The sequence below is a fragment of the Pyrus communis genome, chromosome 17 (assembly GCF_041283825.1).
Source record: "Pyrus communis isolate YQ-2024b chromosome 17, ASM4128382v1, whole genome shotgun sequence".
NCBI classification, from domain to species: Eukaryota; Viridiplantae; Streptophyta; class Magnoliopsida; order Rosales; family Rosaceae; genus Pyrus; species Pyrus communis.
Genome location: NC_142581.1, coordinates 24,732,677 through 24,760,315, shown reverse-complemented (window position 1 = coordinate 24,760,315; position 27,639 = coordinate 24,732,677). Strand labels below are relative to the sequence as shown.

Below are 27,639 nucleotides of genomic sequence, written 5' to 3'. Positions count from 1 at the left end.
TCGATTACAACAACATTTCCTTGAGCTTGAAGAAATCCACCCTCTCCAGGTCTTGGGGGAGTTTGAAGCTGTCTTTCTCCAGCTCCACTTGAAACAACTGTGAAAGTTACATGGAAGGAAGGAGGAGTTAGGTCCTTAATCCTTATCAATTATTCTACCTACAGCCATTATATTTTATAAAACACCACTTTGTCAAACTGTGTTGCCATCATATTTTCATATGTCAAACACAAAAACATTCATCTTTATCTTTCGGGCCAATTGTAATGGTTAACTGTCGCTGTAACTTGTATGTCGATACCATGTAACATTTTCTTTCTGTGTTATCATCTTGCTCGAGAAACAGTTCGATCTGTCTACATTGAGTCACATGTACACGAACATGATTAAACACGAGACTAGGATATTATGTCTGCGCGTGCTACTTATTACTTGAATTGAATGGGAGCGGGCAGGGAGAGCTCCGAAGGTATATATAAACAGAAGCTCTTTACTACTTCTACAAGTCCTTCTACCATATCAATCTCAAACCAACTCACCGGGTGTGTGGATAGGGTGAAGAATGTCTTCCTTTTCACTTTCTTCCATTGCCTGCCATGTATTTTCATTGCTCCTAACTTTCCTTCTAGTTCTATCTTGTCTGTTCAGCAATTTCAGTCTGGCTGTTGCTGCAAAGCGCAGCAGCAGCCACGTCTATGTCTCTCATCACCGTCATAGCCACCGCGGGCACCACAACCATCCACATCCTGCTGCAGCATCCGATGATTCAAACCCAAGACTCTACCGAGCTTTTCTTGCTCTCCAAGCATGGAAGCACGTAATTTACTCTGATCCATACAACATCACAACCAATTGGGTTGGTCCTTCGGTTTGTAACTACATGGGTGTGTATTGTGCACCAGCTGTTGATGACCCAAAAATCCGAGTTGTTTCTGGCATCGACCTTAACCATAGGGACATTGCCGGATTTCTCCCTGAGGAATTTGGCCTGTTGTCGGATCTTGCACTCATCCATCTAAATAGCAACCGCTTTTGTGGCATCCTCCCTCAAAGTATGGCCAACCTTACACTCCTTTTCGAGCTTGATCTTAGTAACAACAGATTTGTAGGCCCTTTCCCAACAATTGTCCTCTCTCTTCCTACCTTAAGTTATCTTGATCTTCGGTACAACGAGTTTGAAGGGCCATTACCTCCAGAACTTTTCAGTAAAAAACTCGATGCCATATTTGTTAATAACAACCGCTTAACCAGTGTCATTCCAGCAACATTTGGTGGAAGCTCAGCCAGTGTAGTGGTGTTTGCTAATAACAACTTTGGCGGGTGCCTTCCCCCAAGCATAGTCAATTTTGCAAATACTCTGGAGGAACTGCTGTTAATTAACACAAGTTTGTCAGGGTGTTTGCCCCAAGAAGTTGGGTTTCTGTACAAACTGAGGGTGTTGGATGTGAGCTACAACAAGCTTGTTGGTCCTATACCTTACAGCTTGGCGGGGCTATCTCATTTGGAGCAACTAAATTTGGCCCACAATAAGCTGACCGGGATTGTACCCGCTGGAGTTTGTTGTCTGCCAAACTTGGCGAATTTCACATTCTCTTACAACTATTTCTGTGAGGAAGAGGGGACCTGCCAGAATTTGACATCGAAAGGCATTGCCTTTGATGAACGCCATAACTGTTTCCCCGAGAAACCTTACCAGAGGACCCAGAAAGAATGTAATGCCATACTCGAACATCCTGTTGATTGCTTCGAATATCCTTGTGACAGTGGCGGTGCATCTGCTTCCGCCCCAAGCATTGCTGCAGTGCCAGCAGCAACACCTCTGTCTTCGCCACCTAGTGCGGCAGCTCCTACCTATACATGAATTAAATTAGTAATAATCATCATAAAATTAAGAATGTCAATTGGTCTAGAACCAAGAATAAGGGGACAAGTCCATTTCATACAGTTTGATATTGTAAATTAATACTGGATCATGTAAAAGTTGTTCAATGAAGTTCCGATGGAGTCGAGAAACTTGTATAGTTAATCTGGAAGTTTTCGGTGAAACAACCTAACGGTTTCCTTTGGTTTTTGTTTCATTAACTAGATTGTCGCTGCGCAGGTTGCTTTAATTAGTCATTGCTTTACGTAGTTTTCCGCAGCCTTGTTTTTCCTTCTTGTTGGATTTTAGCGTTGGCATTAGGGTTTCGAGTTATTGGTGTCTTTTGTTTCTGTTTGCTTTTACGATTTGTTAGTTTGTTTCCCTGGACAAAATCGTATGGCGCTTGCAAAATATTTGGAGACAATTTTTCATTCCATAATCTGGTAAACACATGTACAACAAGCGCATTCCTTTGAGACAACATACATCTCCTGAATTGTCCGACAAAGTTTGGGAGTTAAATTAACAGATGCTCCCTGAGATGAGCTCAGCCAGGAGGAACGATTGGGTAATTAAGCAGAACACAGTGAGGCCCTTTGCTTGACCAGCAAATCGCTTAGTTTCCTTATAAGCTGAGGCTCCGAGCACAAGTAATCCTGGAAGGACTCCCTCAGATCCTGCAACAGCTTCTTGTGGTTACAGCCGGGGCTACTATTAAGCAGTTTGTTAAAGAAGTTCCTCCAGAGTTCAACATTCCAGTATCTGAGCTCATTTGAACGACAAGAATTGAAATCAAAATCGTCAAAACGTAAACTAAAGAGTGAAAGTAAAGATAAGAGATGGAAGAGATGTGTTTGCGTTCGCATTGCTCATGTTACGACCCAATGCAAGACTTTCTCATTTTTAGGCAACCTTTGCTAAAGTAAAGATCAAGTTTTGGAGAGAAACAAAAATCGATAAGATGGACAAGTGGTCATGTATGCAGGACTGAGAGAATGGTACCTTTTAAAAGATGACTTGGGCAGATAGAAGTGACCACCTTCGGGTGATGGTTTCTTGTCAATTTCCATGTAAGAATTATGCAGCATCGTATGGACAACAACACAGAGTCCGTACGTGTCTACCTGGTAACAAGAAGTTACACAAATTAGATATAAGAAAATGTTGACTGAATTTAGAATAGAAAAAAAAACGTGGACTATACTTGATATGTCCATGGCCTGTTCTCTTGCATTTCCACACAACGAAATCCAGAAGTCCGGCAATCTCCCGTAAACTCCACATTGTCAGGAAAGAGATGAAGGTCTATCCCTCTTCCCCAGTCGACAAGGCATAGACCCTGTAAGATAACCCCAGATTAATCATAAAAACTAAGCTGAATACTAGTCTTCAATCTGATACTAGTCTTTTGCAACCAGAAATAACCTGATCAAGCCACGGACCACTTCTCTCACGAAATTCTTCTTCTGTAAAGTCAGTTCTGTCACGAGATCCGGCTTTTGTAAGGCCATTCCTGCCCAATGGTAATTTAATTGATGATGCAAATGGGTAAGCTTCATAACACACAATCAAGCTGTTAAATGAAAATTGGATTTTTTTTCCTCTCTGTATTAGACTTCTTAAAATAAGTTGCACGTACGAGCTAGCAGTTCTACCTAGAAATAAAATTGTCCCACGTTACTATTGAAGATAAGAAACTGTCTCCCACGCAAGGCATAGGTTAACTAATAGAAACTTAAGCTAAAAACACGTCCTATCACCAGAGTATGCAGTAAGAATAAGACTAGAAAAAGAAAGAATGACAAACAATGTTACTAGTAAGTAATGACCTCTACGAGGGGACAAATGAAGGGAGATGAAAATCAGATTGTGAGTAAAATATAATTAGTAAGGTCCAGTTTTCTGTATGTTCAAGTACCAGTCTGCTGTCGTAACGCTCAAGATCTACAAGAGAGAATGTTTGTTACCTAGCATAACGAATAAGCAAATTATCAGGCTTGAAATCTCCATGAATGATGCCAACACCATGCAGAGTTTCTAGCATGTAGAGCATTTCTATGGTGTAATAAATGCATAACACTTCTTCCATGGACTTGCCTTTGAAGGCATATGAATTTATTGCATCCTGCACAAGATCTTTAGGTTACAATAAGCATGACAAGAGTATGGCAGACATGAAAATTGGTATGATGTATGTTTAACTAACCTGAAGTGTTCCACTAGAAAGATAGTCGGAGACGAGAATGCTACAGTCGGGATAGAGATGCATTCTATGAGCAAACCCAAAGCTTGACCTCTGATACAATAACATATCAATTATAAAATAAACAGAACCAACAACTACCAATAAAAAACTTGGAGGATCAGAAAATGCTTACTTCCTTGTCTGAGATCCGTTGATCAAGTTGACGATACATATAGAACTCCCAAGGGAAAGCAGGCTTTTGTATCTGCCACATATTTCCAAAACTGAAATTATCTGGTAATACACTGGTCATCATTAGGAGAGTAAGAAGTCTGGTAGATTTTACCTTCAATGCAACAACATCTTCAGGATTACAGTTGACATATGCTTTATATACTTGAGCAAAGCCACCCTGACCTGCACAACCAGTGATCTGGTACTTCGTACGACCTATGAGTACCACGATATGGGTAATGAACATAATACGTTAATCTTCTACCTTCAAATGGTGCATCAATAGATAAAATGGAAGAATATTTGAAAAACCGAAACACTCAATTAATTTGATTGAACTGAATGTTCTGAATATCCAAGAAGATTCTAGCTCCCTCGGCCCTACCTCAGGTGGTAACACCTAGTGGTGAAGGTGGTAACAGTCCAATTCTTGAGTGAAATAGAGAGTATAAATAATTAAAATTAAAATTAAAATAAAAGAGAAATGAGTGATGCATTAAAACTTCGAGAGAAGACTTTTGATCAGGATATGAACTGCATTTCCGGTAAGGGTCCATGAAGCAAACTCCAAACAGTTGAGATTACAGCTAACTGAGGTTGCGTTGCGTATAAATAGAACTGCTTGTTGGTATTGGCAAAAACCATAACAGTCACAGGTCCCTAACGTAGAGATGATAACATATCCTCCAACATCATTTCTATCTGATAACCGGATACTCAAGGATGTGTGCTTGATGAGATTGAAAAATGAGAATAAACATCTTTCTTATACATCGAAGGCAAAATGCAAACAGACAGTAGAAAAGACTAAATGTCTATCCATCTCTAAAATCTCATTAAACAATTTATGTTGAGAAATGTCTTCTTCTAAATCCAAGTTCAACCAAGCATTAGTGGGTTTCAGCACAAGATACTTATGAGTTTTTTTGTTTAGAAGTCTAGCATTCGTGGACTACTTCGTAAGAAAAGTTAAAAACCATCTTACTTAGCTAAGAAGTTAGAACTCAGAAGTAAAAATTTACGTCTAAACTCATATATTGTGACATAGAAAAGAAAATGAACCAGTAATGTGAATCACCTATCTCAATAGTTTTGTTCCTGGACGAGTTCTTGAGAGAAGACAAGGCCACTTTTCCCGAGTAAGCTTTAGTAGTAGAATGGTATCCCTGAGTCATATGTGCAAAATCCAAAAAATAACTCTTAATCCAACAACATTAAAGATTATCCAATGATGACTTAATGAGGAAGAAAGTATCTCACATCATATTTTGTAAGTTGATGATTAACTTTCTTCAAAAGGTCTTTCATGGTGGAGCTGGACCATGGGTTAATGAGGCTCCCAAGAGGAACTGCTTCATTGTTTCCAATCTGCACGACAGAAATGCAAACTGATCAATTTTTGTACATCCAACAACATATTTACTTTGCAACTACTCAAAACACTTAAAGCAATAGTTGTAAAAAAATATAGAGCAATGAAGAAGAGAAGGTAAAACATATCAATTGCCTACACGTACATGAAACAAGGTTCACTTACCTTCTGAGCTGAAGAAGCTATTCTGTACATCCGAGCAAGAAATAAGGCATGCGCCTTCTCCACCCACTCAACTGGCTTAGCATTCCTACCACAACATGAAACATCATAAGCATAATTATATTCAACAACAAAACTGCAGACCTCCATTTTGGGACGCACGCGCGCACGCAAAATCCTGTTGGGAGACAGAGGCGGACCTTGAAATACCCATCTGATAAACCATGTGTGCATCGTACAATTTCTCTTTGGCTTCGAGAAAGGTTGCGTACCAGACATAAAGCAAGGAGTGGCCAACACAAATCTCCCTGTGCAACATTTCGAGAAAAATGCTTTCGAAATCTTCACTGGTATCCATCTGCAAATCCACAAAGACAAGTAATTAAATGTTCCATATCAATCACATTGACAAACAAACTAAACAACCTCCTCAAAATTTTAACCCAAAAAATGTACGAAATTTGATATTTATTAACATAATCAAAGCAGCTAAACAAAAACCAAAATTGAAAGTAAAAAAAATAAATTGACCCATAAAAAATACACAAGCAAAATGTATGAAAACAGTCAGAAATTAGAGAGGGAGTGTATTAACACATACATAGAGGAACCAAATCTTGAGAAATCTGATGTCGCCCCTGTATTGAGCATTGTCCTTGAACGCGGCGATGCAGTCGGATAGAAGCTTAGTGAGATCCGACCCGTAATCCTTTCCGGAGTGAAAATCTTCTAGGGCTTGCTTCACGGACCTGGTTCGGTAACTAATTTCAGTAACAATTTGAAGAGATTGAAGGGTAAGAGAGCGAGAGAGAGAGAGAGAGAGAGAGAGAGAGAGTACCAGAGCCAGAGCAAGAGAGGGTCGTGGAGAGGAGTGGTGTCGGAGTCCATGGCCTCTGCTGTGTTTCTTATGTACACAAAACGACAGATGAGATGAGAAGAAACGTGAATTGGAAATTAGGAAGAGCGAAGCTGAGTGAGATACCATTCATTCGCATTCAGAGAATGAAAAAGAAGCGCGGAAATGTGTTTTTGAATTTGGAAGGAAGGGTTTGTAATTTGTAACTTTTCTTTGGAAAAGTTTAGTTGAACCAATCGAACCTCGCCATACACCCAGCTTAAAATTTAAATGTGAATTATTTTTTATAATACTAAGAAGACCAAATTTTTTAAACTAAGTTTACAAACCAAATGATGTAGTTGTTAATGAATGAATTATTAACTAAGTGTCGATTATCATGCTTGTTTCTTATTGGTGACACATCATTTAGTTTGAAATTTTGGTCTCCCTAACATTAGCTTTTTTTCTTTTTTACTTTATTCTATAATGGTGACGGATATGTGGCACCACTTTTTTTACATAATTTTTCACACATGTTTTTGTGGGCTCCCTTCATAATATATTTTAACGATCTGAACTATCTATCTTTTACAATATCATTCATATATCATCCTTGCAAAAAATAGTACAAATCCAAAATCATTAAACGAATACAGTTCTACAAAAAAAAAAAAAAAAAAAAATCTCTAAACTCTTAATTCAATAGTTATATGGATATCATTCATATATTATCCTTGCAAAAAAATGTATAAATTCAAAATCATTAAGACAATCATTTATAGTGAAGAAAATGGACGAATACAGTTTTACCAAAAAAAAAAAAAAAAAAACCAACTCTTAATCCAACAATCATATGGATACCATTCATGTATTATCCTTGCAAAAAATTATACAAATCCAAAACCATTAAGAAATTCATTTGTAGTGAAAAAAAATGGACGAATACGGTTCTTTAAAAAAAAAAAAAAAAAACCCTAAACTCTTAATCCAACAATCATATGGATTCATATTTGGGTGATTTTTGGTAGACATGATATTTGAGGGACCTAAAAGATAAGACGGTTCAGATTGATGAAATACGTTACAAAGTGGGTCCACAAAAACGTGCGTAAAAAATTGTGTAAAAAAAAGTGGTGTTACGGATCCGCCCTTTATATAATTACTAGTAAGTACAAAAATAAACTAAAATTTACCGGTAAACTTATACCAAATAATTAAAACCCTATCTTTCTCCTACGTTTTATTGGCTAAAACCCTTAAAGGCACAAGCTCTTTTTGATGGATGGATGATGATTTTGATTTCTATTTCATGTTAATTCTCACCAATTCTTATTAATTTTTATTTTTATTTTTGTTTTTATTAAATCATGAAGAATTTTTTGGTGCTTTTGGTTTTCAATGAAAATGTAAAGATATTTGTGGTGCTTTTCCTTGAACATTTGTATGTAGTTACGTGAGTAAAAACATCAAAATTCGTTCTCTATTTATAGAGGTTTAAGTGTCCCATTCTGAATAGGTTAAACAACCTTTCGAAATTTTATATTGGAGTGCTATTAAGTGGTTACGGGCGCTGTTTAAAAAAAAAATCTGCATAGTTGGCATGCTTTGATTTGTAGACATGGAAGATTGAAACCCAAATCCTTTGGGTTTGCTTATTTTTAACTTTTCTTCGGTATTACCCCTTCCCCTCTGGAGTCTCTGACCCCTATGGCCTATGCTATGGCCTATGCTATGGCCTATGCTATGCATTATTGTTGTACAAGTAGAAGCTGCTAAACAACGACAAGACGCAAACAAAACTCCCCAGAAAAATGAATTATGGAGGAGATTGTTGTGGTCCTCACTCACTCACTCTCCCACTCCTCCTGCCTCTTCATCACTTCTACTTATTACGCTTCTCCTTCCTTCCCCCTCCCCTCGTTGCACCACATCCCAACTCCCAAACCAAACCAAACCAAATAATAATATCAATCCATTGATGGAGGGGATGAGTAAATTGGACTCGGACAAGCAGATGAAGGAGAAGCCGCATGTGGTGGTGGTGGTGAAGAAGGAGGAGGAGGAATTTGATGATGAGCTGCAAGTGGGCAGGAAGAAGAAAGGTAAGAGATCGTCGTCGTCGTCATCAGGAGGAGGAGGAGGAGGTGCAATGAGACGGTGTCAGGCAGACAGGTGCACAGCTGATCTGAGTGATGAAAAGAAATATCACAGAAAGCATAAGGTTTGTGACCTTCATTCCAAGTCTCAGGTTGTGCTTGTCTCTGGCCTCCACCAAAGGTTTTGCCAGCAATGCAGCAGGTATTGCAATTTTCATTTTTATTCTCTGGTTTCTATTAATTTTTTTTTTTTTCCGAGGGTATGAAAATTTATAATAATTGTTGCTCAGTTTATATATTGATTTTGCAGAAATTGCATAATTTGTAGTTACTGGCTTCTTCTATATGTGTGTGTGTGTGGGGTTGATCATGTACATTGCTGCTCTTTAATTTACATTTCTTCGTTTTCTTATATCGATCGCTGACAATATTAAGTTCACAATTCAAAGTTGTATGGTTCTGTGAATGTACGTTCTTAATTTACTCTTTCCAATTAGTAATGAGGCTGAATCATTTAAGTATATATCTAGCAAGAATACCGTCAGAGCGGTTTGCTGGTACAAGTTTATGCTTCATCTATTTCTATATAACACGTTTTGTATAGCAGTAGGTGAAGATTCCTCAATTTGATGATATGTATTGCTACTCTAAAAATAAACAAAAATTGCTCGATCGACGAAGACTTGGATCTCATTGCATAGATAATAAATAAACAAGCATCCTGATGCAGAATGTTGTTGTTGTGTTGCAGATTTCATGAGCTATCAGAATTTGACGACACCAAACGGAGTTGTCGTAGGCGTTTGTCAGGACACAATGAACGACGAAGGAAGAATCCAGCCGAGTCTCATGCTGTGGAAGGCTCAAGCCGCAATGTTGGTACAAGGACTCAGTCCACTCACAAGCACTTCCAAATCAAATAAGATTTAGAACAAGCATGCTCCCTCTCTTCTGTCAACTTAAAGATGTACAATAATAATAATAGATGTTGGATATTTGGCTTGTAAGACAAATCAATTTCATGTACTGTGCTAGGATTGCTGCTATCCGGCTGATTTATCTTTTGGTATATTTCTTGTGTATGCGGAATTATCTGGAAGGGGAAAGAGAATGCATCGAATGGACGGGAATAAAAAAGCCTCAATACTTTGTTGTTGAAGGTCGCACAAGGAAACATTAATGGCTCATTTATTAATCTGTACCGTTTGGTACGTGGGACAGGACGGAACAGAGTGGGACAAAGCGTTCCATCCCACGTTTGGTGCGCCTAAAACGGGTGGAATGAGCTGTTCCACGGGACGAGTTTTGGGTGAATTTTCTTCCACCTCATCCCCCTGGAATGACTCGTTCCACATCCGTGGAACACAAAATTATAACATCTCCGTCTCCTTCTTCTTCCTCCTTGTTTCCATCCGAGGGTATCTTTGCTCCCGCTCCGTTCCGTTCCGTCTTGTCTCATCCCGTCCCGTCTCATTCCGTTCCGTTCCGTCCCATCCCGTCTGCATACCAAACGATACCTAAGTGTTGTTTTCTCTAAATGTTCTCTTTTGTTTTTTTAAGTGGGACAATTTTGGTGGTTTAAGCTTTGTGTAATCTGACTAAGCAAATGTTGATGGAACTGTTATTTTAAGTGGGACAAATTTGGTGGTTTAAGCTTAAGTGGGACAATTGGACTCGGACAAGCAAATGTTGATGGAACTGTTACTCGTGGACATCCGGAGGGTCGGCATTGATGTCCAAGCTGGAAAAATTGTGAAACCGAGGTCAGTGGTGACGATAACGACACTAAAACCAAAACTTAATTGTATGAGTGTCCCTCCATACGCATTTTTGTCGTAATTTACTGGAGCAAGCAAGTAGTGGTTATCATCAACCACATTCTGAGAACGTCTACTTCAAGACACTATTTCGGGGTTTAATGTCATCGAGTCTTTTGCATTTTTGCCGAATAATGTCCTTTTTTTTCTTGGTGAATAAGGCTCAACCTAAATACTTAATTTTTTTTTTTTCACTTTGTGTGGTATTTTCATGTCGGCAATGATTTTGACCGGTTTATCTAAAGAAAAAATTAGTATTCGGTCTCTAATTTCTAATGTTCATTGATTAAGATCTTATTAGTTTTTAGATTTTGATCTAAGTCTCTATTATTAATATATTAATGAATACATGTAAGTTACATAATTTTTATAATAAAAATTAATAATTGATTTAGAATTTTAATACTCACACCCTTATTAAACTCCTAATTAATTTTCAATTCAAACATTTCCAAAATATAAAAAATAAAATTAGAATAAGCTTGTACCCATTAAATTTTTATAGAAAATTGATATGTACCCATTCTTAAATATATCAATATGTTATATGAAAAATGTATAAATTGTACCCTTTTTTTATATATAAAATTCATTCAATCTTTTATCTAATCCATTTTTAAACTTATATGGGTACATTCTATTTCGTTGATTTGAGAACGTATCTATGTCAAGTTTAATAGAAGAAATTTAATAATGTTATTAAGCCTAATACTTTTTTTTGTTTTGTGTTTTTGAAAAATGAACCCATGGTTTGGTACAATAATTTTTTGGTTAGTTTTTTATGAACGTACCCGTGTGTGTGTGTGTGTGTGTGTGTGTGTGTGTGTGTGTGTACACACACAATATATTGGAGAGTATAATTTATCTTTAATATTTTTAATCTCATAAATTATGAAGTTTTATTTTAAATCTCATTAATATAAATAACTACAAATTTCATTTTATTTTCTCCGCTTATATTATAACATATGAAGAATCGTTTGAATACCTGTACTTTGAAAAATCTCTCCCAAAAGGAGCAGTACACAAAGCAAAGGAAACATGGGAACACTTTAATAATATGTCGTTTTATTTATTTAATTCTCAATTTGTTTGTTTTGCCACTTAGTACTATGATTTAGTAGTATTCCTCTTCACTTGTAAGTAAGAGGTCTTAGGTTCAATTCTCGTGAATTTGAACTACGTTATTTGACACACCCCGATCCCGATGTCCTATGAACATGGGGATGGTCACGTGGTGGCCGACAACCGAAGGTGACGAAAGCCATTATGAATGCAAATGCCGAGAACATGCACCTAAATTGTAGCAAGATAATAGAATGTGATATAAATAATATTCAACTGCCAACAATGAATTCACAAAGATAATGCATGGCATGTTTAGAGCATATTCTAAATCAGATTACAACAGAATGTGTAATTACAAGAGTGGTCAAGCATAGGAGATAGCATGATGTCACTGGTATGGGAATGCCTCGTACGTCGAATCGTAGTCCTTGTTTCTATGTCCTGAGGGGGCGCAAAACAAATATGAGTAGACCAAGTTGATATATATATATATATATATATATATATAATAAAACAGTTATCAACATATTAACCCTTAAAGTTTTATGAAAACTAATAGCATAGTAAGTGGTAGGTTTTCCGAAAACTCTAACATGCCATAAAATATTCATAAAACGTATCTCGTATATAGTGTGCTAACTAGTGGTATCAGTATCATTATTTCTCTTCTGCACAGAATAGTGCCCTACACATGCCCGCCTGAAGGCAATATAAGTATCATCTTCCATATGCACAGAACAGTGCCCTACACACGCCCGCCTGAATGCAATATAAGTATCATCGCCCAGAGGCAGAACAATGACCACTAGATACGCACAAAATCATTGAACATAATCTTTCCAAACATAGGTACATATATCTGAAAAAACATCTTCATAGTATAAAGTCATCCATCATCTATACTATAAAGAAGTGTGTAAAACATATTCTAAATATTATATCTCCATCCATCAGATATCCTACAAAGAACATGGGTTCGATAGAAAATATGGTATTCCAAAATAAGCTCAGTATAGCATGATAATCAATTTCTCATAAAACGTTCACAAAATGTAATCATTAAATCATTCTTTTCATGTATGCATTTCTACTATTAAACCATGCATTTTAGAAGCGGTTCACTTACAGATACTCCATCATAGATGAGCCGTACGAAATAGGAATAACGGAATCGCCGCTAGAAATTGCACCTAAGCACATAAAGAGTACAATTAACAAAACTACACTCAAACGATTTAATTTGGAGAAACAGATGTAATAAACGGGTCCAGGATGTCGAAATTAGCTTATGATGGGTTCCGGAAGAAACCCAAAAAGTCAACCTCAAAAGTCAATGGTCAACATTGACCAATCAAAGTCAACGGTCAATGGTTAGCGGTTAGCATTGACTGGGTCAAGGTCAACGAGTCGGGTCAACCAGGGTCAAAGTTAATCGGGTTAAACCAGTTCACGATTAAACCGGGTCAAGGGTTTGGGTTGGGCCAGTTAGGGCCTAGTGGGTTAGCCTTGTTGGGCTTAGGGTTTTAGATAGGCTGGGTTTAGCTTTAGGGAATGGGCTTAGGGTCCGGCCCCAAGGCCAAGGGCCCATGGTACAAACGGCCTGAAGGCCTACAAGAAAAAGGGTTTGGGTTTTATCCTAACAGGCCTTGGGCTGAACGACTAGCCCAAAACCTTTGGGTTTAAATAGAAAATAAAAGAAAATTAATAAAATGATTTTGGGTTGGACTTAAGGGGTAACAGGCCTAAGGCCCCGTTTTTGGCACGGCTCAAAGGGCTTGGTTTCGATGGAAAACGAACGTAGGAACTTTCCCAACTCCAGTTAACGGAGACCAAACACCCTAGGGTCTGATCTAGGTGCTAAAATAAAGGTGGAGGTGAGAGGAAGGAGTTGGTACCTGTTTCACGACGAGTGGTGGCGGAGAAGTGGCCGGATTTTACATCGAGACTCACGGGTGCGCCTAGGGTTTCTTTTGGATTTCTGGGCTTCCCAACTTCACAGAGACAAGCGAGATAGAAGAAAGGTCCTCGGGGGTGGTGGTGGATCTGCACCGTCGTCGGGGTGGTGGGTGTGTAGATGGGTGCACGCGTGGGTGTGATCGAGAAAGAGAGTGAGAATGAGAATGAGAGTTGAGGGTTGAGAGAGTGGGAGATCCGAGAGAGAGAGAGAGATATCAGGGAAAGAGAGAGATATGGGATGAGTTAGGGTGGCGCCACATGGCAGCGTGGGGGAGAAGGGAAATCTAGATGGAGGGTCCGGATTAAATTAGGATAGGGGACCAAATTGCACATTTTTATAAACTTTCAGGGACAAAATGAAATTACAAATTAATAATGGGGGTGGGGTTTCACATCTACCCCCTTATAAAAATTTCATCCCTTTAATTACAACTCAACCAAATAAAAACGGATATTGGTTACTCATCAACTCTTCCGTTTCCCATGTCGCTTCCTCAACGGTATGGTTTCTCCACACTACTTTCACCAATGGGATAACTTTGTACTTCAGTACTTTATCCTGTCGGTCAATGATAGCCATTGGTTTTTTGACATAGCTTGCATCTTGATTCACTTCTAGTGGTTCCAGTTGAATGACATGAGAGAGATTTGACAAGTATTTCTGAAGCATGAAAACATGGAAAACGTTGTGAATTTGTGACAGCTCTGGTGGTAGCTTTAACCTATAGGCAATTGCACCAATCCTCTTTGTAATCAGGTAGGGACCGACGTATCAAGGACTCAACTTTCCTTACTTACCCAATCGAACTACACCCTTCCAGGGAGACAACTTTAGGAAAATAAAGTCATCAACCTTATACTCTGGATCTTTGGAATGGTGATATGCAATGCTCTTATATCGATCATATGCTGCCTACAAGTTACTCTTAATTAGCTGGATGTTAGCATTTGTGGTGTCAACAATTTCTAGTCCCACTAACACCCATTCGTCGACTTCTGTCCAACACAACGGCGTCTGACACGCCTTCCCATAAAGTGCTTCAAAAAGTGTCATGCCAATACTGGAATGATAAATGTTGTTGTATGCAAACTCAAACAACGACAAATAACTATCCCAGTTACCCTTCCATTGGAGAACAGACACTCTTAATATGTCATCCAAAGTCTGAATTGTCCGCTTGGACTGACCATCGGTCTGTGGATGGTAGGCAGTGCTAAACAATAATTGAGGATCCATGGTGGCATTAAAAGTTCTCCAAAACCTGGAGGTGAACTAGGGATCTCTGTCTGGAACGATAGAGACGGGTACACCATGAAGTCTGACAATATTATTAATGAACAACTTTGCCAGCTTCTCTAGTGAATAGGTATGTCGAACATGCAAGAAATGAGCAGTCTTAGTGAGTTGCTCTACAATCACCCAAATGCCGTCAAGTCTTGACTGCATCCTCGACAAACCATACACAAAGTCCATAGTGACGTATTCCCACTTCCATGCTGGTATAGATTATGTACTAGCCCTTCAGGTCTTTGTCTCTCTGCCTTCACCTACTGGCAGATAATGCATCTTCTCACATAATCCGTCACATCTCGTTTCATTCCAACCTATAATAGAACGAACGGATAATGTGATATAGTTTGGTGTTTCCCAGATGCATGGCATACGCTGAAATGTGAGCCTTATCAAGGATTTCCTTTTTCACCGCTTCATTATCCCTAAGAACATACAACCTGTTTCCCATCACTAAGGCTCCATCTCTTTAGATTATAAAATATTCTCTCTTCCCATCCTACACCTATCTCTTTATGTCGGCACACTCCTGATCAAGTTCCTGAGCTTCTCTAACCATATTCACCAAAACAAGTTTAACCTGTAAGTGTGCTAACCAAGTTCCTTGTTCATTTGGTTCCACGGTAACGTCGGTTTCTTGAAGATATTCCGGCTAAGTGTGCTAACCAAGTTGTCCATGATATTTCTGGCTAAGTGCATCCACCACTACATTGGCTTGTCCGGGATGATATTCGATAGTGCAGTCATAATCACTGATGAGTTTTATTCATCTTCTCTGCCTTAAATTCAAATCTTTCTAACTGAAGACATGTTTAAAGTTCTTGTAATCAGTGAAGATGTGGCACTTTTCGTCGTACAAGTAGTATCTCCAAATCTTTCAAGCAAAAACTACTGCTCCGAGCTCCAGATCATGAGTGAGGTAGTTTCTTTCGTGATTCTTGAGTTACCTGGAAGCATAGGTAATGACTTTCCCATGCTGCATCAGTACACAACCCAAACTTGACAGAGATACATCAGTGTAAATCTCAAACTCACCACCGCCGTCTGGAAGAGCAAGGACGAAAGGTTGAGTAAGACGTCGTTTAAGCTCCTGAAAACTCTGTTCACAATTCTCATCCCATTCGAACTTAACCCCCTTACGAGTCAACTTCGTAAGAGGCAAGGCAATTGCCGAGAAGTCCTGCACAAAATGTCTGTAGTAGCCAGCCAGACCTAGAAAACTTCTCACTTCAGTAACATTTCTTGGTTGCTCCTAAGTACACATTGTTGAAACCTTCTGAGGATCCACACTAATTCCCTCAGCAGAGACTACATGTTAGAGAAAACTGATCTGGTTCAGCCAAAACTAACACTTACTGAACTTAGTATATAGTTGATTGCTTCTCAACCTTTCCAACACTAACCTTAGATGCTTCCTATGCTCAGCAACACTCTTGGAATAAATCAAGATGTCATCAATGAACACAATCACAAACCGATCCAGGTATGGTCTGAAGACTCTGTTCATCAAATCTATGAATGTTGCGGGTGTATTTGTTAATCCAAAAGGCATGACACGGAATTCGTAGTGCCCATACCTAGTGCGGAAGGCAATCTTCAACACATCTTCTTCAAGGATCAGTAGCTGATGATAACCCGATCGAAGAGCAATCTTAGAAAATACCTGAGTACCCTTCAGCTGGTCAAACAGACTGTCGATCTGAGGTAAAGGATAACGATTCTTCACCGTCACCCAATTTAGCTGTTTGTAGTCAATGCAAAGTCTCATCGACCTATCCTTCTTCTTAACAAACAAGACATGAGAACCCTAAGAAGACATGCTGGGCTGGATGTAACCCTCATTCACTAACTCCTAGAGATGAATCTTCAATTCTCTCAACTCTGCTGGTGTCATTCGGCATGTGGTAAGGAGATAGGGTTTGTACTTGGAAGTAAATCGATGGTGAATTCAATCCCTCAGCAGGTGGTAACCCTGGAAAATTTTTCGGAAACACATCGGTGAATTTCTTCACCACTGGCACATTTTCAGGACGCAAAAAAGGTTTATCCCTCGTAACAACATGGGCTAAGAATCCCACACATCTTTTCTGCATCAATTTAGTCGCCTGAATAATAGAAATCATACTATTACGAATGATTCATTGCTCACCCTGAAATGTGACTGATGGTCGTCCAGGCTGATTGGATGTCACAAACTTCTCCTTACAACTGACATAAACATGATGCCTGAACAGCCAGTCCATCCCCAAAATGACATCGAACCCCGCAAGTTGGAAGGGAATTAAATTAGTCTCCATGAGTTCCCCTTCAACTATCACTGGGCAATCCCTATACTCACACTGTGCACAGAAAAGATCTCTATGTGCCATTTGTACTAGCATATCAAAACCAAGTGGGGTAGGTTGCGAGTTTATATTCCATGCCAAAGATGGAGATACAAATGAAAATGTGGCACCCGAATCAATCAGAACTCTAGCTGGAATACCAAAAATAAGCAATGTACCAGTAATGACTCGGGGGTCCTGTTCAGCCTCTTGCTGAGTCATGGCGTTGATACGCCCATAGACCTGAAGTCCTGCACCACTGTTACAACAACCTCGAATCCTAGGACCCTGGTTGTTATAGCATGCTCTGTTCCCCTGATTATGGCTACCTGAAGCTGCTCCGGTATGTTGTGGTTATCGTTGGGCAAAAAACTGGGTACTCTGGCTACCACTGCTGTAATAACTCTGACTACTACTGCCACTGTTGCCATAACTCTGTCTACCACTGCTCCCATAGTTCTAAGTCTCACCATAATTCTGAGTTGTCGAATAGTCACCCCCACTGTAACCTAAGCCAGAAGCATAACTCTCAAATGGGTTCGCCGAAAGGAAAACACGAGCATAGTGCCCCGTACCACCACACTTGTGATAAGTGGCGGTATTCACAATGCAATATCCCGGGTGACGCATACCACAATGTGCGCAAGCCACGATTGGCGTAGTGAAGTGGTTGAACGATCGCCTCACCAACTCACTACCTGAGTCGTCACTCGATGATCTTGAACCATGGCTCTGCCGTTTGAATGAATAAGAGTGTCTAGGGCCAATAGGGTTAGAAGAGCTAGCTATTTCCCTCATACTCCAAGATCGAAAACCTCAACCTCTCTGGTTATAATTCCGAGGTCAGTTCTATCTCCGGGGCTAGTTCTGAATCTAAGGTTGGTCCTGATTAAAACTGTCCAATCTCGACTGTTCAATATTCAAGGCCGTCTCGATCATTTCCTCGTAGGATCTAAGCCTCTGTGCGGCCACGAGCGCGCGATAATCCGGATTCAATGCAACCTATGCTTGTATCATCATTTCCCGCGGACTCCCATAAGTCCCTTCATGATGTCTGAACAGGCGTCGAAAGGTATTATCAAACTCTGTGATGCTTAGATCACCCTGGCGAAACTCTAGGAACTTCTACCTTTTCCTTAACTGATAGTTGGGACTCAGAAAATGTGCACTGAAAAGTCTCCTGAATATGGCCCAAGTCATCAAGGAACTAGGAGGACGAGACCTCTTCGCTGATTTCTACTAAAGCATCGCATCTCCCTTAAGGAAATAGCCAGCGGTAGTTGCCAATTCAGTCATTGGGCATTTCATGGCCTCTAAAGTATCCTCCATTTTCTCCAGCCAATCTTCAGCCTCCTCACAGGCTCCAACTACACTTAGTTCCGAAACTCCGTGGCTATGAACTATTTCCATATGTGTGCGGCTCGGCCTGTTATTATTGAGAAAAACATTCTTTAAAGCATTGGTTAACTGCTGAAATCCCCCCATAAGACCAAAACGAGGTCGTCTAGGCACATTCCTAACAGGATTAGCCATGATTCTGATAAGAACTAAACAAGATTTAGAAGGACTGAAGATTATGGATACAAGAAGGATTAAGATTACCAAATGGAAGAATGAAGTTGTAAGTATGCTCTGCTACCAAACTAACACGCCTCGATCCTAAATCACGTGATGGTCAACACCCGAAGGTGATGCAAGCCATTTATGAATGCAAATGCTGAGAACATGCACCTAAATTGTAGCAAGATAATAGAATGTGATATTAATAATATTCAACTGCCAACAATAAATTCACAAAGATAATGCATGGCATGTTCAGAGCATATTTTAAATCAGATTACAACGGAAGGTGTTATTACAAGAGTGGTTAAGCAGAGGAGATACCACGATGTCACTAGTATGGGAATGCCTCGTACATTGGATCGTAGTCCTTGTTTCTATGTCCTGAAGGGGTGCAAAACAAACATGAGTAGACCAAGTTGATATATATATATATATATATATATATATATATATAACAAAACAGTTATCAACATACTAACCCCTAAAGTTTTATGAAAACTAATAGCATAGTAAGTGGTAGGTTTTCCGAAAACCCTAGTATGCCATAAAACATTCATAAAATGTATCTTGTATATAGTGTGCTAGCTAGTGGTATCAGTATCAGTATTTCTCTTTTGCACAGAATAGTGCCCTACACACGCTCGCCCGAAGGCAATAGAAGTATCATCTTCCATATGCATATAATAGTGCCCTACACATGCCCGCTTGAAGGCAATATAAGTATCATCGCCTGGAGGCAGAACAGTGATCACTAGATACACACAAAATCATTTAACATAATCTTTCCAAACATAGGTACATATATCTGAAAAAACATCTTCATAGTATAAATTCATCCATCATCCATACTATAAAGAAGTGAGTAAAAACATATTCTAAATAGTATATCGTCATCCATCAGATATCCTACAAAGAACATGGGTTCGATAGGAAATATGGTATTCCAAAATAAGCTCAGTATAACATGATAATCAATTTCTCATAAAACGTTCACAAAACGTAATCATTAAATCATACTTTTCATGTATGCATTTCTACTATTAAAACATGCATTTTAGAAGGGGTCCACTCATAGATACTCCGTCATAGATGAGCCGTACGAAATAGGAATAATGGAATCACCGCTAGAAATTGCACCTAAGCACATAAAGAGTACAATTAACAAAACTATACCCAAATGATTTAATTTGGAGAAACGAATGTTATAAACGGGTCCAGGACGTTGAAATTAGCTTAGGAGAGGTTCCAGATGAAACCCGAAAAGTCCATGGTCAACGTTGACCGGTCAAAGTCAACAGTCAAAGGTCAACGGGTCCAGGTTGGTCAACGGGTCGGGTCAACCTGGGTCAAAGTCAACCTAGTCAAACTGGTTTAAGGTTGGACCAGGTCAAGGGTTTGGGTTGGCCCGGTTAGGGCCCTATGGGTTCGGGCCTAGTGGGTTAGCCGAGTTGGGCTTAGGGTTTTAGGTGGGCTAGGTTTAGCTTTAGGGAATGGGCTTAGGGTCCTACCCCAAGGCCAAGGGCCCGTGGTACAAACGGCCTGAAGGCCTACAAGAAAAAGGGTTTGGGTTTTATCCTAATAAGCCTTGGGCTGAAGGCCTGGCCCAAAACCTTTGGGTTTTAACAGAAAATAAAAGAAAATTAATAAAATGATTTTGGGCTGGGCTTAAGGGGTAACGAGCCTAAGGCCCGGGTTTTGGCACAGCCCAAAGGGCTTCGTTTCGAGGGAAAGCGAACGCCAAAGGTTTCCCAACTTCGATTGACAGCGACCAAACACCCTAGGGTCCGATCTAGGTGCTAAAATAAAGGTGGAGGTGAGAGGAAGGAGTTGGAACCTGTTTCACGACGAGTGGTGGCTGGGAAGTGGCCGGATTTTGCCTCGAGACTCACGTGTGCGCCGAGGGTTTCTCCTGGATTTCTGAGCTTCCCAACTTCATAGAGACAAGAAAGAGAGAAGAGAGGTCCTCGGGCGTGGTGGTGGAGCTGCGCCGTCATCGGGGTGGTGGGTGTGTAGATGGGTGCGTGTGTGGGTGTGATCGGGAAAGGGAGTGAGAGTTGAGGGCTGAGGGCTGAGAGAGTGAGAGATCTGAGAGAGAGATCAAGGAAAAAGAGAGAGAGAGAGATAGGGGATGAGTTAGGGTGGTGCCACGTGGCAGCATGGGGGAGAAGGGAAATCATGGAGGATACGGATTAAATTAGGATAGGTGACCAAACTGCACATTTTTATAAACTTTCCGGGACAAAATGAAATTACAAATTAATAATGGGGGTGGGGTTTCACATTATTGCTAGCTCAGCGTCGTCTTCAATAGTGCAATTTACATAGAATGAGTTTACTATTATGTGACGTCTTAATAAAATATTATAATACCATGTACTAAAAATTTACACATGTTACTGTTTTATTAAACGGGCCTCACAATAACAATGACGATAGCAGTTAATGCATTCTATATAAGTGAGAATTTTTTTTCTGTACCTAGTACACAAATCGATACCCACTTATCATATCAAATTAAAAAGACACGAAAACATATATATTCTTTCCACTTATATTATGAAGCTTGGACCAGCGGCTTGTGCATTGGGTAATTGTAAATATCTCTCCATATAAGTCCTCGTCGCCTTCTTCTTCGTCTTCTTCTTTCTTATTAGGCAGGCAGTGAGATACAGAGAGAGAAACGTTTTCACAAACAGACACAGCCACCGACCGATCTCTCTCTCTCTCTCTCTCTCTGTTTCCATCGATCTGTGTGTGTGTTTTCTCTTTGTTTTGTACGTAATAGAATACATCAATGCCTTCACAGAAGCGTTCGTCAGCAGCGCAGCTCAGCGATGATGTAGAACATCGCCACCACCAACGGCAACGACCCAAGCAATCTCGACTGCAAGATAAACACCAACTCCTAGACCAAGAAGAGGAAGAAGAAGAAGGAGTAGAAGTAGAAGAAGAAGAAGATCACGAAGATGATGCCGGTTACGTATCATCTCTCTCTCCCATCCCATATTCTCTGCTCTTTATATGGTTTTCTTCATATGGGTCCTCTTTCGGTTCTCGATTGACTAACTAAACAAGTTTTCTTGGTTTTTTATTTATTTATTTATTTATTTATTTATTTATTTTTTTTTTTTTTAACACTTCAGATTCTGATGGAGGCGCATCTTCAACTTCTCAAGAGATTCCCGAGTACTCTCTCTGTCTACTTTATTCTCTGTCGTACTTAAATATCTTATGTGGATAGTACTAGCTAGTTGTAGATTCATGTTGATTTTATCACCATTTTCAAGCAGTTTATGAAAGCTCCATGGGTTGAATGATGATCGGTTTTCGACGTCTATAGTAAAAGATGAAAGTTGGCTTCGATAATGTTGGATCGTCGTCGGTTGTCAAATTAGCTATTACCAAGTTATGGTTCTGCTTAATATAATGGTCCAGTGATTGTTGCATGTTGGGATCTGAGCCTTGTTTTGTGCTTGCATGCGTTGATATATTCAAATTCGGCAGGGCAGGGGCTAGTTTTCCGATTTTCTATATTCGAGTAATCCAAACTGTTATTGTGTGTCGTCCAACTAGTGCTATATATGCTTTGAAATTTTGCACCTTTTTCTATATTTTTGAGAAACGATTCCACGTACTTCTTGTGCCCTTGCAGATTGATATTCATACAACTGCAAGAACTCCGTAAAGACGTACACTGTCCAATATGTCTCGGTAACTTCTGCTTCTCAACCTTTTGAGTTTGAATGAAATGCAATGCTTTAAGCTTAATATTGCTATGTGTTCACTCACTGGACTCAACTGATGAAGATTTCCCCGTCGTGGCGTACATATCCTTTTTCTCTGTTGTTTCTGCCCAGAAAACATGAGTGTTGCTTGCTTTAGGGTTTATTGCACTAAGATGTACTACACACACATATACACATAACAAAATTATTAATTCACTTTCCATTTCAATGGTGGTTAACTGCTAATTTTGCTATGCATTTCGGTTCTTGTTGTTGCATTGCATGCCCGCATTTCTTGGCATGGATTCTCAGTGATGTAGAGATTGAGTTGCCTATAATTAAGTAGTTAACTGCCAATTGTTATAGTGTCCTTTGTAGTCTTCACACTATAAAATGCAATGTGGTATGCTTTGAGGGCAACTATTTAGGGACTGCAATTTGAATAATTTGGTTGGCTCCATATATCGTTCATCTTGTCAACCACGATATTTTCCGGCCAAGAATAATCTGGATCTGGAAACAAGGGCTATATCTAATACCAAAACCAACTATCAATATTTGATTTAGCTTATAAGTGAGCAAGGGGAAGGCTAAGTAGGGTGTGGCTTGAGTTGAAGAAGGGAGAAAACCTCGGTGATCTATGGTTTAGCAATGACATGCCGTTGACAGATGGTGGGAAACCTGCCTCCTTACATTACACCTCATTTTTCTTGGTTTATGAAACCTTCGGTACTCAGTGACGTCCCACTTTTTAGAAATAAAGATAGCTTAGGCGTAGTGTAGGAAAACTATTAAGTAATGAATAGTTTCTAAGATCTAAATAATAAAAGACATATTGATGTGGAAGAATGGGAGCTCAAGTGTGTAGAGAGCACACGCATACTTGTGCTGCTGCTTGGCTGATTAGAACCTTGAAACTATGACTATTGAAGTATTGATTCATTCCAAAGAAAAGGAAGTAAAGGTATTCAAGTTCGATTATTCCCAAGCTTCCTGGACCTCACTTTCCACCTAGCCAGCATCTTCACTAATAATATTTGTTGTGAAATATGTCCAGAGGATCAATACGAGCAACCTCAACTTCTCTAAAAGTGTTATTTTTGTAGTGGTTCTGGTAAATTACTATGTTATCATGATCTTGTTAAAGAAGAAAACTGTGATTCCGCTTCTATTTTCTTCTCTTGTTGCTTGCTTACATTTCCTCTTCTGTGCTATCCATAACGGGGTATCAATCTAGTAAACAAACATTGATAAATTTCTTCTCCTGGACAGGAATTATGAAAAAAACACGTACTGTAATGGGATGCCTACACAGGTTTTGCAGGGAATGTATCGACAAGTCAATGCGATTGGGGTATGTAATGTTGAGCTCTTTCCCTCTTTAACTTTTTATTATTTTTTGTAACAGTGGCATTTGATTTTCTGATCAATAGAATGAAAAATATATTAGAATACGAGTTGAGAACCAATCAAGTTTATTTATTTAGCTTGATATATAATTTCAGGAACAACGAGTGTCCTGCTTGTCGCGCACACTGTGCAAGTCGGCGTTCATTGAGGGATGATCCAAAGTGTGATGCCCTAATAGCAGCTTTATATCCGGATATTGAGAAGTATGAGGAGGAGGTATAAATTTAGCTGTTGTTTTTTATGTTTGGTAGCACTTTGACACACAGAAAATAGAGAGGGATACTTCAAATTAGTGTCGTTACAATGAATTTTTGACTTCATATAGATGACTCTAGTCTAATAATGTTTTTGCAAACGGAGAATTAAATTTGCAGCATGGTTTCAGGAATTGTCTTTCCATCAGGAGGAGAGGACTCGAAACGAGCAGGTTAGTTTCTTTTTTGGGTAAAAGTTTTCTTCCTAGATTTGGATGGTGGTGTTTTCTTCACTGACAATTTCAATCATGAAGTACCGCGTATCATCTTTCTTGGGACATGCCACTACTCAAGAAATATGTTCTCCAGTACTGTAAATAGTATGTGGTTTCATCAGTCAGAAATTCTCTTCAAACTATTAAGCCGAACCCTTGCCCAAAGAAAGCCAAGGAACAAGGAAATGGAGCAAAGTCGAAATGACCTTCCCTTATTTTTCTTATTGTTGTTTGTTTTTTGGTTTTTGGTTCTCTAAATAGGTGCTTACTGACAACTTTGTTCCTGGTGCCATGTTAATGCCTTAATACAGATCCAAGCATCAATTGCCAAAGTTTTTGAACAACAATCAGAAGCTCTAACTAAGAGACGCACATCTGGAAAAGATATATCAGATTCATTTCCTATGAGACCACGGCCCAATGATCGGATTTCTGTTTTGAGGAAACGGAACTCTCGAGCCACTGAGGATGATAATAACAATGACAATAATACCAAGGGCAACAATTCATCTTCCACTGATGACCGGCGTACTGAACTTAGGCCAAGACAGCGGAGAAGACGGGCAGGATTTGGATCCTCTCAGCCTCCTGCATCTCTGGCCAATTCAAGTGGAGGATGCACTGAAAATGATGTAGAAGGGAAACGAGAGAACCGCGGAATTTCACCTGGTGTTGTCTGGAGCTCTGAAATGCTTGTTTGGGGGCGGGGTAGTGCTCGAAGTCACACACGGCGTGGCATTGCTAGTGGTTGCAACAGTAAGAATTCTGAGAGCACTCGCATATCAAAGTTGGTTGATTATCTCCAGAGCTTAGAGGAAAACAATGATGAGGTATAGGGAAACACCGCTGGACTATTTGTTTGGTCGTTAGTAATTCAATTAATTCCATGTGCCACCCAGGGAGTACTCTTGCTGAGTTTTAGTTTCGCGGGGGCAGATGGAATGAGATACTTCTTTGAGCACCACAGTGACCAAATTAGAAACGGTATTGCTTTCTGTTTTCGTTGTTTTGTATCCACTTTGATGAAATAATTCTTTTCTGCAGTTAGATGTTCATCTCATGCTTATTTCTTTGGATACAAGTTGTACACCAAGTTTACAGCGGCCACACCTTTCCTGTCGGCCGAGTTTGTCAGTGAAGCACCTGTGTGAAGTAAGATTATTCTCCTGATATTACTAACCTTAAACTTCTAAAGATGTAAACTTCATTGGTTAGACTTCCTTTGATTATGTAGTATGCATAATTTGTTCTTATGCGTGTTTGGATGAGAGATATAACGTCTTGTCTGTGAAACTTGCTTGTCATGCCTCTTTACCTCATCTTGTGCCGGAATATTTGTTCGCATACAATTGATAAAGAATATAGACCGGATTCATTTGAAACTCTGACTAGCCTTAAATTTGGTAGGATCTTTTGTTCAATGTGGAAATGTTAGTTTACCGCTCTTCATTCTTTGGTTTTGTTCTACATTACACAATATCTCCGGTGCCCGTGTAATTTTTACGTGCATATTTTCTGTACAGTATGTGTCTCACCAGACACCTTTGAGGGCTGAGGAAGTTGAATTATTGGTAGTTAAAGAGCCTCCCAGTTCCAATGACAAGAAATTGAACCTAAACCTGGCGCCCTTAATTGATGATCCGGATTCTGTGCCATTTCTAACAGATCCATGTAGATATGAACTGCAAATTCTGCAAGAAGAAGAAACTTTGGGAAGGATCAGAGACAATTGCACTTCCAGCAGGGACCATTTGGTGAGTAGACAAGCTCTTTTAAGATCTCTACTTTTCACCATCTGCAAGCTAAAATGTGTGCACTGGTTGCGAATGACAGAGATCGCCAAGATTTTGTCAAACTTTACAATAATACGCGTTTGATCAAGTAACAAAATGCATTCGCTGGATGAATTTTCCTCTCTGATTTAACCATGAGGAACACTCCGACATCCATTTTTGCATTATATTTGACTGTTTTGAACTGTGCAGAGTACTACTTGACTGCGTTAGTTTATTAGTAATGACGGTAGGAGTAGTTTTCTCTTGCTAGAGAATCGTGTATTATGCTGTAAAACTGTGAATGAAGAGTGTTGATTACACTAATCGTGTACGAATAGGCAATCCCTTCTGTGAAGTGACAACATGAAATACCATTACGATTGTCGGGCAGGCGATCATTCTTTATGATCATACTAAATTACTATCTTCTACTTCTTTTCAGATTCTCGCATACAGGCGGAAGGAGATTAGTTAGGAATGAAATTTTGAACCTGCCAAATGCATGCGGACGAGAAAATTGTTGTATTCGCTGTTGACAAGAGAGTTACTGTAAATGCAGTCGAAGATAGATACCGGGATGCATTGATCCCCGGTTGAGACATTGTTTGTTGTATTCTCGATTTCGTAAAACACTTGTTTGCATTGTTATTTATATTAAACCATCCTTTAGTTAACAGTTCTTAAGAGCCCCGTCAAGTTTTAAAGGCTTCCTGTGAAGCAGAATTCTGTGTTCCATGCTGACGGAGGTTGATGAAAACCTGGGCTGTTGTTTCTTCGTGGTAGCTCCAAATGCGAAACAGAAACACGGAAATGGTGGTGGTAAAGCAGGATGAACGTGTTTCGTTCCTGAAGAGATTTTTCTGACAAAGGATTACAAACGTAAATCCTTCAAGGCCAAAGTTGTGAATCCACCAGTTTGATAGAAATTCCAAAAGATAATTTGATTAATTGATGAGTTGACTGTAATGATAACATCCAAGGCTTAAATAAGTCATTTACAACTCCATTGGACAACTCAAAAGTTTAGAAAATTAAAACATAATTAATATTTATTGGACAGAAATTGAAAGCTCTGATTTTTATTACAGAAACTAAAATTGCGGTTTGAAGGTTGAAACGGCCTCGAATGGCTAAAAACCATCTTATGTCACGCAAGAGTAGTGACTTTGAACCATGGTGTTGTTTCCATTCCAAAAAGGTATCATGGACCTAAATCGAAGTCAGAGGCCAATTCTGCAAATTTTCACTGTGTTTTTTTGTCTTCCAACGGTCTATTTCCTCTTCAATCTATTTGGCCATGTATCTACGTCATTTGCAGTGTGCCGAGAACACTACCCCACACACTAAATGTCATAATACAAGTGGTTGATTTTTTTTTTCTTTCAAGTATCCAATCATTTGTATTATGACACGTGGTGTACTGGCCCTTTGCCGGCATCCTCAGGACTAAAAATTTTCGTATTTGGGTTGGACGTATGCAATGAAGCCGAGAT

General features: G+C 39.4%; 4 protein-coding genes across 4 annotated transcripts; 3 read left to right on the top strand and 1 right to left on the bottom strand.

Moving 5' to 3' along the window:
* Positions 1–462: 462 nt before the first annotated feature.
* On the top strand, positions 463–2,054 carry LOC137708903 (Leucine-rich repeat (LRR) family protein). Its single transcript, XM_068448065.2, has one exon. The coding sequence runs from the start codon at positions 563–565 to the stop codon at positions 1,859–1,861; it is 1,299 nt and encodes a 432-aa protein (XP_068304166.2). The 5' UTR covers positions 463–562; the 3' UTR covers positions 1,862–2,054.
* Positions 2,055–2,272: 218 nt separating this feature from the next.
* On the bottom strand, positions 2,273–6,931 carry LOC137709325 (protein kinase and Mad3-BUB1-I domain-containing protein). Its single transcript, XM_068448410.2, has 14 exons — positions 6,653–6,931; positions 6,416–6,563; positions 6,015–6,172; positions 5,818–5,902; positions 5,541–5,648; positions 5,359–5,446; positions 4,393–4,496; positions 4,240–4,311; positions 4,068–4,157; positions 3,829–3,986; positions 3,287–3,374; positions 3,066–3,200; positions 2,864–2,985; positions 2,273–2,623 (listed from the first exon to the last, which is right to left on the bottom strand). Exons 1-14 carry the CDS (start codon positions 6,700–6,702, stop codon positions 2,434–2,436), a joined length of 1,596 nt encoding a protein of 531 aa, XP_068304511.2. The 5' UTR covers positions 6,703–6,931; the 3' UTR covers positions 2,273–2,433.
* Positions 6,932–8,388: 1,457 nt separating this feature from the next.
* On the top strand, positions 8,389–9,794 carry LOC137709547 (uncharacterized). Its single transcript, XM_068448630.2, has 2 exons — positions 8,389–8,950; positions 9,500–9,794. Exons 1-2 carry the CDS (start codon positions 8,391–8,393, stop codon positions 9,669–9,671), a joined length of 732 nt encoding a protein of 243 aa, XP_068304731.2. The 5' UTR covers positions 8,389–8,390; the 3' UTR covers positions 9,672–9,794.
* Positions 9,795–21,472: 11,678 nt separating this feature from the next.
* Positions 21,473–26,826, top strand: LOC137708906 (putative E3 ubiquitin-protein ligase RING1a). Its single transcript, XM_088689689.1, has 10 exons — positions 21,473–21,742; positions 21,911–21,953; positions 22,420–22,478; positions 23,765–23,846; positions 23,998–24,118; positions 24,288–24,329; positions 24,683–25,201; positions 25,416–25,523; positions 25,895–26,125; positions 26,589–26,826. The coding sequence occupies exons 1-10, from the start codon at positions 21,562–21,564 to the stop codon at positions 26,619–26,621; spliced, it is 1,419 nt and encodes a 472-aa protein (XP_088545815.1). The 5' UTR covers positions 21,473–21,561; the 3' UTR covers positions 26,622–26,826.
* Positions 26,827–27,639: the final 813 nt, after the last annotated feature.